General features: G+C 48.7%; 1 protein-coding gene across 1 annotated transcript in view; it reads right to left on the bottom strand.

The window, feature by feature from the left end:
- LOC135877066 (complement receptor type 1-like) overlaps positions 1–15,259 on the bottom strand; it is a 128,664-nt gene that overhangs the window by 31,801 nt on the left and 81,604 nt on the right. Inside the window, 2 exon segments of the mRNA XM_065402415.1 lie at positions 1,117–1,305; positions 4,197–4,385. Of these exon segments, the coding sequence (XP_065258487.1) occupies positions 1,117–1,305; positions 4,197–4,385 (378 nt within the window).

Below are 15,259 nucleotides of genomic sequence, written 5' to 3'. Positions count from 1 at the left end.
CGTAAGTCGATGCTAGCCATGGTAGTGAGGACGCACTCCACCAACTTAATGCGCTTAGTGTGGAAATATGCAATCGACTGTATAAAATTGATTTCTAAAAATCAACTTCTATAAAATCGACCTAATTTTGTAGTGTAGACATACCCTAAGACTGCACAAGGAATTCACATCAGTATTAAGATATAGCCTATGTTTGTCAAACAGAATATAATACAGACATGCAAGGAGCTGTGGTTAAGGGTGATCACTTAGTTGGCTCCTTCCTCTCACCCTGTATTAATGTAGGTTTTTACATGGAATACAAGAGATACAGACTCAATATGGGTAGCTATGCCAAAACTTATGGCATTATTCACAATGCAGGCCATTCATCATTTAAATTTTGTTATGTATTTTGGGGTATTTGAACAACTCTGCCATACATATAGTTATTAAATATTGCATTTATTTTTTAATACGGTGAGTCAGTTTGGTTGAACTGTTTGCTGAATGAGTGGTCTCTGAGGCTAGAATTTTTAAATGTGTGAATTTTAACAACAACAAAAATAATACACCTCTACCCTGATATAACGCGTCCCGATATAACATGAATTCGGATATAACGCGGTAAAGCAGCGCTCTGGGGGGGCGGGACTGCGCACTCCGGCGGATCACAGCAAGTTCGATATAACGCAGTTTCACCTATAACGTGGTAAGATTTTTTGGCTCCCGAGGACAGCGCTATATCGGGGTAGAGGTGTACCATTATTCTCCTTCACATGTAGTTTCCAGGGATACTGTGCTCACCATTTTTAAATGGATATTTACCACAGTATGATATTAACTTTACTGCATTGTTTGTGATTTCCTGTTGCTGCTGGGAAGCACAACGAACACAATGAAAAGCTTAGCTACTGCAAGCGCTGTCTAACGTTCAATAGTTCTCACTTTGCTTTCTCTCTACATTTAAAGCTTAATTGAAATTTAACATCAAAACCTGACAAAAAGGTTTTTCAAACTAACATTGACAAGCCGGTGCTGAAATGTGAACCAGCTGCTTAACACAAAACACTCCTATCTGCTCACAGAGGGCCACTCGCTCAATGGAGAGAGAAAAGTGACAAAAAAGACACCCACCTCTACAGAACTCAGGGGCTTCTGACCATGTGAAATCCTCAAGACAAGTTATGACAGGTCTCAGTTCGGTCTCCTCATATCCTGGACGACAGACATAACTCACAGTGGTCCCATGAGCATGGTAATTCTTCTTCTCATCTTCCTTACTTAAGACAGCAGATTTTAACCTTGGTGTGGTACCACAGCTAGCTAGCAAGAAAAAAAAATAGGCATAAAAATGGTACTTTTAACTTTCTATTTATATATAAATACACACACACATATATATTAAAAAAAACAAAAACAGAAACACTAAGTGTGCACAACTCTGTAACATAAGTGAAGGGTACCAAACAGGTAACAGGTACCCTGCCCAAAAGTTTATGATTTAGAGGCAGCAGCAGCTATTACAGTACAGCCACAGAACAGCATATGCGCATTAGAGCAGGACATTTTGGGACTATTGCCTGGAGATCTGGAGAAAAGTGGATGATGGATCCTGGCTTCACTGTGGTTTTCTTGGCGGAGGCCCCAGGGGCCATCCCTGGTTGGGCCCCGGCGTCAGCGCCCTGGAGGAAGCGTGAGGATGACCTGCAAGGGATCCGGGAGACCCAAGAGGGACTATGAGAGGGGCAGTGGGCCCTCCACGAACAGTTGGTGCAGCTGGCAAGGGAGCAGCAAGCCCTGGTAAAACTCCTCCAGAGAGAGTTTCTGAGGAGCTGCCGAGAGCGTGACGGAAAGCTGAGCACCAAGGCCAGGAGGCCTGGGGCTGAGTGCCGGACTTTTTATGCCTGTGGGTGGCAGGGACATTTGAGATGGGGCTGTCCCTACTGGGTTGGGGGCAGGGAGTCGCACCCAGAACAGGGTAAGGGACAAGACCCTGAGAAACACTGTTGGGTGAAGAAACCCAAGAGGGGATCGACATGTTGGGCCTCTGGGCAGTGAGGGCACCTGTGGAGGGATTGCCCAGAACCAAGGAATACGGCCCAGGCAGCCCAGGGAGGGCTAGGCCCAGGAAGGACTGGAAAAGGCCCAAGGCCGGGAGGAGGCAAGGAGCTTGCTTCTTCTGCCAGGAGAGGGGCCATATTAGGAGACACTGCCCCTTCAAGGGACAAGGGGTGCAGGGCGGGATACCTAAGGACCCTGGGGGGGGGGGTGAAGGCCAGCAGGGTCGACGCTGCAAGTGGGAGCAGTAGACCTACCGGGGGCCAGATCCAACGGAAGGTATCCGAGAAAGATACTGCGACAAAGTGGGCCCAGCAGAAAGCGGGGGCCCAGACTGACAGAGAGCAGGCTACAGCGGGAACCCAGACCCTGAAGTTAGAGTGTGTGGGGGATGTTAGCCTAGGTATGCGACTGATGGCAGCAGAACAGACCCGCCGGACAGCGGAGGTGGAGCTACAAAAAGCCAAAAAGGAGAAGGAAGACCCAGCCTTAAAACTGAAGGACAGTGAGGAGAGGCGAGTGCAGCTGGCGGGACATCTCTGGGCTGCACAGGCTAGAGGACCCCCCTTCCCCCAGGTGTGGGATTTTGAGGGGTGTGTGTGTAGCTCCTGAGAGAAAAGGCTGGGCTGGGGAAGCAACTACAGCTGGGGCCACGCCCCAATTAGGCCACAGCTGGCCCTATCAAAGGGCTGTGAGCCAGGGGCTGAGTCAGTCTCTCCAGGGGTGAAAGTGAGCTGGTACGCTGTGCCGGACCGGACCGGACCAGACCGGCTTCTCCAGGCTGGTGCTTTAAAGGGCCCGGGGCTCCCGCCGCTGCAGGGAGCCCTTTAAAGTGTCGCCTGAGCCCCGCTGCCGCTACCCCGGGGCTCAGGCAGCCAGGCTCGGGCGGCAATTTAAAGAGCCCGTGGCTCCTGCCGCTGCAGGGAGCCCTTTAAAGTGTCGCCTGAGCCCTGCTGCCGCTACCCTGAGGCCCAGGAGCCCCCGGGTAGCGGTGGCAGGGCTCTGCTGGCGATTTAAAGGGCCTGGAGCTCCGCTGTGGTAGCGGCGGCCAGAGCCCCGGGCCCTTTAAATCGCCCCTTAGCCCCGGAGCTCTGCAGCTGGTAGCTCTGGGGGTGATTTAAAGGCCCCACCTCTTCCACGCTCCCGCTCAGGACTCCAGCGTACCGATAAGTCCTTTAAGTTACTTTCACCCCTGAGTCTCTCTCTAGGTGTGGAGAGAGAAAGACCTGGCTGCCTGGGAGAAAAGGGTATTTGAACTGGAGCAGTGCTGGGGAATAGGGCAAGGGAGATGGGGCGCTCCAGCCTGGTAAACCCCCAGGCTGCAGGCCTTATACAAGGCCTAAAGAGAGGTACTGGGGTTAGGCAGAGGCAGCTGGTCCAAACCCCCTTTGCCAGTGATGAGTGGTTTAGAGACTGCAGTAAGCAGGGGCTAAGTGATGACTGGCAGTAGCCACTGAGGCAAGGTGAGGATAGGGGGTTCGGGGTTCCCCTGGGAGGGGAGACCCAGAGCGGGGGTACTGCAGGGGAAGAACCCCGAGGTAAAGGGCACCGGGGTCCGGGCGGGACACGGGGTCTGATGCAGGTGAGCCACCGACCTGCAGAGGGCGCTCCGGGCTGAAGTCGAGCTAATTCCCAGGAGCACCAGCAGGAGGCGCCGCACCGATGAGTCTCACTTCACTACAGGGACAAACTGTCTCTTTATTACATATGTACAGAGCACAGCACAAGGGGCCCATGATACCCAATTGGGACCTTTATGCAATATTGGAATATAAGTGGTACTATGCAGGTAAATCATTTCTGAAACAGCTTTATTTCATATTTACCTAGTGATGCAGGAAAACTGTCTGAGCATCCCAACCTATTTCTGTGCAGTCAAAACTCAAATATAAATTTACTTCCCATTCCTGTCGGTCTAAACTGAACATTCCTGAATCAAACACAAGTCGTCTCACTGATGGATGTTCCCAGATTGCTTTGCAACAAGATTCTTGAATAAGCAGGTTAATTGTATATTGTCACTGATCCAGCAAGGAACTTGAAACTAGTTATTAAAGCTAATTTTGAGTAGACCTATTCAGTGGGGGAATGTCTGACATTTCCATCAGCGAAGGGTGGCCTGAGCAAATTTGTTTAAGAGAAAATAAAATACTTACAACCACAAAACTCTCCAATGGTTGACCACTCAGAGTTTGAAAGGCAAACGAGTGTGTCTGACTGTCCAGGGATTTTAACAAAGCCGTCACGGCACCTGTATGTCACTTCTGTGCCGATAGGGAAGCCCTCTGTGCGACTAGTATCATGGTGGACGGCACGACTGAACGTTGGCGGGGCCCCACACAGACCTATCAGAAAAACATAAGAACAGACTCTCATTTAATAGGAGAGAGATTTATTTTAACTAATTTCACACAGCTGGCTTCGTTGAAAAGGATCCTGACATGCCTTAGATGCTACAGGGACCTGCCACAGGCCAGGTGAGCCCCGTTCTGGGGGGTTCCTCAGTGTTGTGTATTTGGTTGTCGTGGTTTTTGTTCCTATGGCAACTGAGTTAGATTATTAGGGGATAGCCCAGCCAGTTTTGGCTGGTTAGGTCAGCTCAGTATCTGTAAATAAATGGTTGCTTTGTAAGCTTGCTGCTCTCTAGTCTCAAGTGATTTCTTCCTAAACATGCTGCCCCCAAGGATATAACAAAGTGGCGACGAGGGTGGGATACCTGTGCTGCCCCAGCAACAGAAGGAAGTAAAAGTCAAGGTAAACAAACAAACACAAACGAACAAAAAACTGCTTGTTGGCACGCACTCTAAGCAAAGCAGAAACTAACTATGCCCAAATCGAACGTGAGGCATTGGAAATCGTTTTTGGAATTCAAAAGTTTCATCAGTACCTGTTTGGGTGGAAGTTTACTCTTCTCACAGACCATCGACCTCTGACGTCAATTTTTGGACCCTACACAGGCATTCCCCCAGTAGCTGCTAGTCGTATGCAACGTTGGGCACTGTTATTTTCAGCGCACACACATAAAATCAAATATCGAAAATCCACTCTGCATGGCAATGCAGATGGCCTCTCAAGGTTGCCTTTGCCGGTCAAACATCAAGATAGTGCCCAAAAGAAAATCTTCTATTTTGAACAGGTAGAGAATACACCCATCACTGCTACTCAAATAAAAAAGGCGACTCGTGTTGACCCAGTATGGTCCCAAGTTATGGACCTGGTGATGCATGGAAAATCTCGACAAACCTCTCCAGTCTCACCCAACCTTGTTACCTACATATCCAGGAGGACGGAGTTATCAATCCAATCTGGTTGTTTGTTGTGGGGGAGACGTGTCATTATCCCACCACCACTGAAATCACAGAGGTTAAAACAGCTACATTCCGGTCACTGTGGAATAGTGCGCATGAAGGAAATTGCACGAAGCTATTTTCGGTGGCCTGGATTGGACAGTGCTATTGAAGAGAAGGCAAAAGCTTGTATGTCATGTCAGGGTGTGAGGAATGCACCCCAGTGGGCACCCCTACACCCATGGGACTGGCCTGAAAACCCATGGCAATGTATTCACGTTGACTTCGCTTCCCCCCTTAAAGGAAGCATGTTCTTGGTGGTGGTAGATGCCCATTCTAAATGGCCAGAAGTCTCTATAATGCAGTCCAGTACTGTAAAGAGTACTATCCAAAAACTATGGGAACTCTTTAGTCATTTCGGTCTGCCAGAACAACTTGTGAGCGACAATGGACCGCAGTTTGTCTCTCAGGAGTTTCAAAATTTTATAAAGGCAAATGGGATACACCACATCACTTCAGCACCATATCATCCATCCACCAATGGATTAGCTAAAAAATTTGTGCAAACAATGAAACAAGCTTTAAAATAGGCAAGGGGACAACACTCCATTCAAAAGCGTCTGGATACCTTCTTACATTCCTACAGAAACACACCTCATGCTACGACCAAGGCATCCCCGGCCTTTCTAATGATGGGACGACAGCTGCGCACTTGCTTTAATCTGCTAAAACCTTCTGAACCCCGACGTCAGCAGCAATATCAAGTCATCAGACGGGCACCCAAAGCAAAAAACCTAACCTTTAGCTCGGGACAGCCAGTTTTGGCTCGAAATTATACTTCTGGAGCTAAATGGGTCCCTGCCACAATCTTCACTCAAACAGGACCTGTTTCCTACACAGTCCGGACTGCAAAAAATCTCACCTGGCGGCAACATGTAAATCAGCTGTCGCCAGGTCATGCCAGTCCTCAGAACACATCTTCAGTTAAGTTGTCTGACTTCACCTCTTCTGGCAAGACACCAAATCAAAAATCACCTGTTCCTAACTGTTCTCCTCCATTACTGCCGGCGGCTGAGATACCCCTTTGCCCGGCACGAGCTGATATCACCTCCTCACCCGTTCGCGCTGTGAACCCATTGTCAGGCCTGCGCCCAAGGTACTTTCGGGTGCAACAGCACCAGAAGTTCACCGTAATCCATCTAGAGACAAAAAACCTCCTCAATGGCTGGATCTTTAGCTAGGGCGAACCCACGGTTATGGGGCAAAATAATCCCCAGGGTTTAGCCGGGAATGGAGACAGTCTACCCTCCTTCTCTAGTCTAGTGTTTGTTTTATTTAGGGAATGTTCTTATTAAGGGGGGAGGAATATGTTGTTTATTTGGTTGTTGTGGTTTTTGTTCCTATGGCAACTGAGTTAGATTATTAGGGGATAGCCCAGCCAGTTTTGGCTAGTTAGGTCAGCTCAGTGTCTGTAAATAAATGGTTGCTTTGTAAGCTTGCTGCTCTCTGGTCTCGAGTGATTTCTTCCTAAATCTGCTGCCCCCAAAAATATAACATTCAGGTTTTCCAGTAGCCTATGAGAACAGAAAAGGTTCCCACAGCCAGGGCTTTAAATCAAAGGCGTCTTCACAGCTGTGCTAGGTCAAGTTATCTAAACAGGAATTAGCCGAGCGAGAGCAACCACGCTGCACAATAACGGTGGAGGTGCAGAGAGTGATTGGATTAGCAGCACCGAGTAGCTGAGTCCCCACTGCATGCCTAGCTCCAGCCTCAGCAACTCTCAAGCTCCCGCCCACACTCCAAGTGCACCAGCTAGTGGCCAACTCAAGCCGGAGAGATTCGTCCCTTAAACAAAGCTTCTTTTGACCACCATGAATCCTGTGTTCAGAGCTAGACTGGATATTTCTCCCCCTTACAATCACCAGATTTATTTGGGGGTTTTCAGGGGTGCCTGGGATTCTTTTCAGCATAGACACTGTATAAAAAGGAATTTTGCAAAAGGAAAGATTGTCAGTTCACTCATCTGACTGTTCTGAAAATCAGATAAACAGCCAGGCCACTCACGGAAAGACATCAGATGCCACAAGATGACTAGAGTGACTTTTACAGTGTTAGTATCTGACAAAACAGGCTAAAAGAAAAGAGGCCCAATCCCAGAATTGCTCCTTCTCTCTCCTACAAATATTTCAAAACTCTGCCTCCTAACACACGCGTGAGAGTACCACTGAACAACATCGCTAAAACAAACAAAAAAAATGCAACTAATTTTACTCATTTCATTTTCCTTAGTATTTCTGAGACTGCACAGTGCGATGTCCACATGCATTAGGTGTAGCCACACCACCCTTGTAGCCACACCACCAATAGTTCTTTGAACCATACAATCTATTCCTGTGCCCAACAGTGAGGATTATAGTACAATTTTAGAGATGGATAATCTTTGGCCCAGTCAACATGCCTGGAGTGCCATTCACAATAGGAGACCCCTGACACATTACCATCTCACTAGAATCACATGTGAACAAGCTCTGGTCTTCCCCAGTCTCAAAGCCATCCTCTGATCCCACCTATCCCTTCAACTATTGCCCCACATCCCTCCCTCCCTTCCCTTAACATCAGTGAACATGATGTTGTGAAGGCCAAAAGTATAACTGAGTTAAAAAAGAATTAGTTAAGTTCATGGAGGGCAGGTCCATCAATGGCTATTAGCCATGATGGTCAGGGGTGGAACCGCACGCTCTGGGTGTTCTTAAACCTCTGCCTGCCAGACTCTGGCACTGGACCACAGGGGATGGATCACTCTATAATCGCCCTGTTCTGTTCGTTCCCTGGGAAGCATCTGGCACTGACTACTATCAGAGGTAGGATACTGGGGTAGATGGACCATTGGTCAGACCTACTGCGGCCTTTCTTAAGGTCACTGCCTTGTGTTTCTGCCTTCTAACAGCATCCTTGATCCTCTCCAGTTCTATAACTGCTCCTTCCCAGACAAGTCTCCTCCTTCTCCTCTTGTCTGAGTTCACTGATCAAATTCTCTTTCTTAATCCTGTCTGATCTGGCTTCCATTAGCCTGCATTCCCCTGCTGATCCTGTCCTCTCTTGGGACCATCTCATCAGCTCACAAGACTTCAGCTACCAGCTCTGCGCTGACTCCTTACAACACATCCAGGTGCTGAGGGCATCATCCCTGGAGTCAACAACTAATTCTCTCCACTTCACAGCGAGACGGTGACAGGATGAATTACAGTAAAACCAGGCTGAGAGGCCAAATCACCAATAGAGGAACCAGCACAGCCGGAGTAAAGCCAAGGGCCGGGTGAGCAAAGGTCTCCACGCACAGTTATCTGGGGTCCCATCCCAGACCCCGGCCCCGCACAGCCACGCTGCAGACGGTGAGTTGGTTTCCCAGGCCGGGGACGGGCCCTGGGTAGGTCCGGGCTTGTCTCTCACGGGCAGAGGCGGGGCCAAGACAAGACATCGCCCCGGCGGGTCTCTGGCAGCGGAAACACCCGCCCCGACGGGCCGTGGGGCCAAGCCCGCTGCCCTGCCCGCTCACACCTGTCACCCGGCCCGGGCTGTCCCGCAGCCGCTCGCTCCCCAGGGCCCCGACTAGCCGGGCCGAGCCCCTGCGCCCGGCAGCCAGTGGGGCGGTGCCGCCTCGGGCGGGGCTCGCTGCCCCCCGCTCCGCACCCCGCGCAGCCAGTGCGGGGCAGCAGCAGGTCCCCGCCCGCCGGCCCCGCACAGCCCGGGGCACCGCCCGCTGCTGGGGCCGCCGCGACTCACCGCGAGCCCCGGGCAGGGGCAGCAGCAGCAGCAGCGTCAGGAGCCCCCGGGCGCCGGGCCGGCAGCGCGGAGCCGAGACCATGGCGGGGCCGGCAGCGGAGTCTCAGGGGCGCGACAGCTCCTCGCTCCGGCTCTGCCGGAACCGTCGGGGCCGGAGCTCGGGGACAGCGAGGGAAGGGGGCGGGGATCGGGGGCGTGGCCATGAGAGTACGGGGCGGGGCCTGAAACTGGGGGCGGGGCTTGTGTCACTGCTTTGCCCCCAGGCGCTGTCCAGGGAGCAAGTGCTGGGGTTGCGGGGGGAGGGGAGAAGAGGCTCATCTGCAAGGACATTCCCCAATTTCCCCCTCTTGACATCTACTTCTGCCATGATGCCTACAGGGAACTAGCTAGCTGATAATGGCAAATTCAAGAAATTATTGGCATTACATGGCATCCAGGGCCCGCCTTTGGCCATCTTAAGTTTAAACTATTAGCGAAACATCCACCAGGAAGTGTCAGAAAGAAGAGCTGAAATGCAGGATTTGGTGGTGGGAGACAGGTTACGATTAGTGAAGTAGATTTGAGAATCATCAGGATAAAGAAGGTAGCCAACACCAACCATGTCAACAGATGAGATCATTTAGCTAAGAGGCGCAGAGAGAAAAGAAAAATGGGCCAAAGTGAGAGTGCTGGATCATTATTAGCAATTGGTTTTACAGCTGATCCTATGACGAGATTACACGTAAGTACACTAAAAATGAAGATGCCATGGAATTAATCGAAATAACCAAAGAGCACCACCTTTTCTCTATTCCCTCTTCTCCTGAGCAACAATCAGAGAACAAAGGCTCCAATCCAGAGTCACATAGAGCCTACCTAAAATAAGCAAGCTATATTACATACCTATACTTTTAGGGGAGTAAGCACGGGCCCTGCGGCTTCCTAATATTATTCGCCTGAAGACCAACATCCAGTTTGCATTGTCGGTACAGGGGGTGATACAGTCCCAGCCTGGGAGGTGAGATTGTGGGTGTGCACAGGTCTTTTCTGCACACCCAGCAAGGCTCAGCCCAAGAGAGCTCTGAACAGATCTAAAACCAACCTCATTTTCTAATAACGTATATTCCTCTACTCATCCTGTGGGACCCCAAAACACCAAGCTAAAGCTCCTGCAGGCTAGTGGGTCAAGCTCATCAGCCCTACTACAGAATGTGAGAAGGGTACCATATACTCAATACTATTGGGAAATGTGGGGTTTTTGCCTCATACTGGGAAGGATTATAGCATTTGATCCCTCCTTGGCTCTGTTCCCTTAGGACACAACCCATCTCCCCTTTGCATCTCTGTGGTCTAAAGCAGCCTTACTATGTTCCTCTTTACCTCCTTCCTTTTCCATTTCCTTTCAAATGGCCAAGTGAACACAGATCTACTGAGCTCCACCAAGACAAATATGTAACCGGCGGCTGTACATTTTGATAGCAGCACTGGGTCTGTTCCGATGAAAGAGTCTATGACAACATGTTTTAGCCTGCTTGGAAACTCCTTTGCCCAGCCCAGATGTTCTCCCAGAGATAAGTTGAGTAAAACAGATCAGGCCAGGCAGATGTTAAGGGGACAAAAATGAAAGCAAGTGCAACACAAACTAGACCCCTTTTTGAACTACATGCCTGATCTCCATTCTGCCATGCCTAGGAGCATGATCAGATGCCACCTAGCATAATGACCTGATGAACAAAAGCCTTGGAGATACTGAATTCTGCTATTAACTGTAGAGCTCACCCTCCTTGCTTAGGGTCAGATGGTGATCTCATCTTGAGTGTAACATTGGGGTTATTCCATAGATTTCACTGGAGTGATCACCGGCTTTACGCCAGTGTGAATATAATCAGAATCTGTCCCTTGGCATATAATGGGTAAGTAATAATTTAATAATAATAAAATGGAGATATCCCATCTCCTAGAACTGGAAGGGACCTTGAAAGGTCATCGAGTCCAGCCCCCTGCCTTCACTAGCAGGACCAAGTACTGATTTTGCCCCAGATCCCCCTCAAGGATTGAACTCACAACCCTGAGTTTAGTAGGCCAATGCTCAAACCACTGAGCTATCCCTCCCCCCATGTCTAAGGCTAGACATGTTAGTTTTAGTGGGGGATGCAGGGCACAGTCCTGTAAGATGCTGGGCACCTTATGGGAGTGGCTTTGTGTCCTCCACTCCCAGTGGAGGGCACTGAGCGTCCTGCAGGACTGGGCCCTCAATGTCTGCAGCCAGGCCCTGGTTGCCCATCAAAGACATATCACTCTCACCTGCTATGTTATCTCCAGTGATTAACAACTCTGTATTATCAGGTGTGTGTGTGTGTGTGTATATATATATATATATATATATATATATATATATGTATATATATAAAATAGAAACAAAGATCCTGAGACTGCCACAGACAACAGCATAGATCCTAGTGTAAAGTGTTGTCTATGTTAATGCAGATCATGTAAACCAAGGCCTGTGGTGCTCTCCCCTCCAGTGCAGATGATGCAAAGTAAGTCTGACCTGCCCTAGCTTTTACAACAGCACAGTGACAACTAGGAAAGTTTCTGCAGCAAATCAGACGTGTCAGCGAGGTCCTGCCCAGAGTTTGAACTCTGTTGCGAGACTCTTGATCGTTAGGGTGTCATCAACTGTGACATAAGGGACGCAGTCTGGCCACATTGCTAGTCTTGCCCTCCCCCTCCCCTAGCAGAGGCACTGGGCAAAGGGCATATACACATTTGCTTGGTATTTATTTCTCTGTGGGTACAATCAAGCCCTTATCTCATTTATTTTGCTCCAATGGCACAGAAAGCTAGAGGACTATGATGGGGTGTGCAGATCTTTGGGCAACCCTGGTAGGGGATCTGAATCACACCCCACACCTCACCCATGTGGTGTCACTTAGAGGAGATCCTGAGGAGCCAACCAGCAGCCTGGTGCCATGTGGGTTAATGCCCAGCCAGGCTATAGGGGCAGATCAGGAAGCTAAGGGCAGCTGAGCTTCTTTAGGCTGAAAGCCCTGCAAAAGAAAGGTGTGACTTTCTGGCCATGGCCGCTTTAAGAAAGCTACTCACTGCTGACAATGACCACGGTCTCTGAAATGGTACCAAAACCACAATTTGCCTCAGTTATACTTACAGTTAACTATGCTCAACACTGGTTCAGCTGCACCTACTGCTGACACCTATTGTTAGCAATGGATACACCAGGCTTCAAGAGAGAGAGAGAGAGAGAGAGAGAGAAGATGGCTGTGCTGACCAAAACCAGGGAAGGGAGCTCAAGGGAAGCATTTGAGCTACCAGGCTACATGGTTTCTACATCTGGTTTGGTTGTTTTGAGTTAACTGCATGGCAGAAATGTGCCTCTACAGACCTTTGTCAGATCAGTGTCAGTTCAGATCAAACCCAACCTAGAGAGGTGATTTCTATGTTCATAAGTCAGTCTCAGGTGGACTCTGTTTTAAGAACTGAGTGTCCAAGTGAGACATGGTTTTAACAGCAGCATGTCTTAGAGTGTCAAAAGCAAATGAGATGTGGAGGAAGACAGATCAGAGGCCCTAAAATTTGGCCATAAAGAGGCTGTTGAAAACAAAAGCACTTGAAATCCTATCAGACTGCCATGTGCACATGGCATATCTACTCTGTACCATGGTCATACAGCTGTACTTTCAGCTGCATGAATGCAAACCTCACATTTAAAGAGATTAAAAGTGGGGCTTTTTTTTTTAAACCTGGGTCATTATTAGCAATTGGTTTTACAGCTGATCCTATGACAAGAGATTACACATAAGTACACTAGAAACAAAGATGCCATGGAATTAACCACAATAACCAAAGAGCACCACCTTTTCTCTATTCCCTCTTCTCCTGAGCTACAATCGGAGAACAAAGGCTCCAATCCAGAGTCACACGGAACCTATATAAAATAAGCAAGTTATATTACATACCTATACTTTTAGGGGAGTAAGCACAGGCCCTGCGGCTTCCTAATATTATTGGATCAGAGACCAACATCCAGTTTGCATTGTCGGTGCAGGGGGTGATACCGTCCAAACCTGGGAGGTGAGATTGTGGGTGTGCACCCAGCAGGGCTCAGCCCACGAGAGCTCTGATCAGATCTAAAACCAACCTCATTTTGTAACAACGTATATTCTCTACACCTTCTCATCCTGTGGGATTCCAAAACACCAAGGTGCCCTAAAGCTCCTGCAGGCTAGTGGGTCAAGCTCATCAGCTCTTGTACAGAATAGGAGAAGGCGGCCAGATACTCAACGCTATTGGGAAGGGTGGGGGCTTTGCCTCATACTGGGAAGGATTATAGCATTTGATTCCTCCTTGGCTCTGGTTCCCTTAGGACACAACCACCTCCCCTTTGCATCTCTGTGGTCTAAAGCAGCCTTCCTATGTTCCTCTTTACCTCCTTCCTTTTCCATTTCCTTTCAAATGGCCACGTGAACAAAGATCTACTGAGCTCCACCAAGACAAATACGTAACTGGCAGCTGTGCGTTTTGATAGCAGCACTGGGTCTGTTCCGATGAAAGAGTCTATGACAACATATTTTAGCCTGCTTGGAAATTCCTTTGCCCAGCCCAGATGGTCTCCCAGAGATAAGCTGAGTAAAACAGATCAGGCCAGGCAGATGTTAAGGGGACAAAAATGAAAGCAAGTGCAACACAAACAGAACCCCTTTTTGAACTACATACCTGATATCTCCATTCTACCATGCCTAGGAGCACGATCAGGTGCCAACTAGCATAATGACCTGATGAACAAAAGCTTTGGAGTCCCTGAATTCTGCTATTAATTATAGAGCTCACCCACCTTGCTTAGGGTCAGATATGGATCTCATCTTCAAGAGTGTAACAATGGGGTTATTCCATAGGTTTCGCTGGAGTTTCACCGGTTTTACACAAGTGTAAATGTAATCAGAATCTGTCTCTTGGCATATAATGGGTAAGGCTGGACATATTAGGCCAGATTCCAGGCTGCTTTGTGCCACTCTTGCAACATATAGGGACTGCAAAGGGAGTGGTGTTGTCCCCACAGGAATTCCCCCAGTGCAGGGAAAGCATATACTGGCATATGCAGCCCGAAAGCTGCCTCTCATGCGGCCCCTGGTGTAGGGTACTGCCAAAGGCATGAAGAGAAGTGGCCAGAGCACTTCATACTTTGGAATTCTTGGCTGCAGGGAAACCCATTGGCAGTGGCCGTGGGAAAGCTGCTGAGGGTTCGGCGGGGTTGTGACTATTCCAGGAACAGGTGGGACCTGTGTGGGTGCGTAGTGCTCTAACGTACACAGGAGGCTGCACAGGCTCTCAGAGCCGGAGGAGTCTGAAATCGGAGAGGTATAAAGGGGGTTTAAAGCCCCGGCGTCCTGGTCAGCGCCTTGTGTGCCACGCCTCTTGTGCGCGGTAGCACTGAATCTTGCGCGTATCTTTCAGTCGCAGCACTTCCTGTCAGTGAAGGTTTGAACTGTCAATGGTCATGACAAGGCATTTCTGTTCTGCCTCTGAACACTCACCTTCTACATTAGTGGCTCTCAACCTTTCCAGACTACTGTACCCCTTTCAGGAGTCTGATTTTGTCTTACATACCCCCAAGTTTCACCTCACTTAACTACTGGCTTACAAAATCAGACCTAAAAATACAAGAGTGTCACAGCCCACTCTTACTGAAAGATTGCTGACTTCCTCTTTTTTACCATATAATTGTAAAATAAATCAATTAGAATATACATATTTTATTAACTTATCAGTGTATTGTATACAGAGCAATATAAACAAGTCATTGTATGAAATTTTAGTTTGTACTGACTTTGCTAGTGCTTTTTATGTAGCCGGTTATAAAATTAGGCAAATATCTAGATGAGTTGATGTACCCCCTGGAAGACCTCTGTGTACCCCTAAGGGTACCCATACCCCTGGTTGAGAACCACTGTTCTACATTATCCAAGAAAAAATGTACTTTGAGGTGAAAAAAGTAGCTTTTAGCTTTCCACAACGGTATGTACACAGTCCGCTCCCTCCCGTCTCACACATTCCTGTCCTGGGCCTTAAAATAACACAGCCAAGTTCATGAAAGAGAATTCCATGCAGAAAACAGTCACCAATCAGTCATTTTGAGCCCCAGGTAATTGATA

This window comes from Emys orbicularis, chromosome 4 (genome assembly GCF_028017835.1).
Source record: "Emys orbicularis isolate rEmyOrb1 chromosome 4, rEmyOrb1.hap1, whole genome shotgun sequence".
NCBI lineage: Eukaryota > Metazoa > Chordata > Testudines > Emydidae > Emys > Emys orbicularis.
This window is presented reverse-complemented; position numbering and strand designations above follow the sequence as displayed.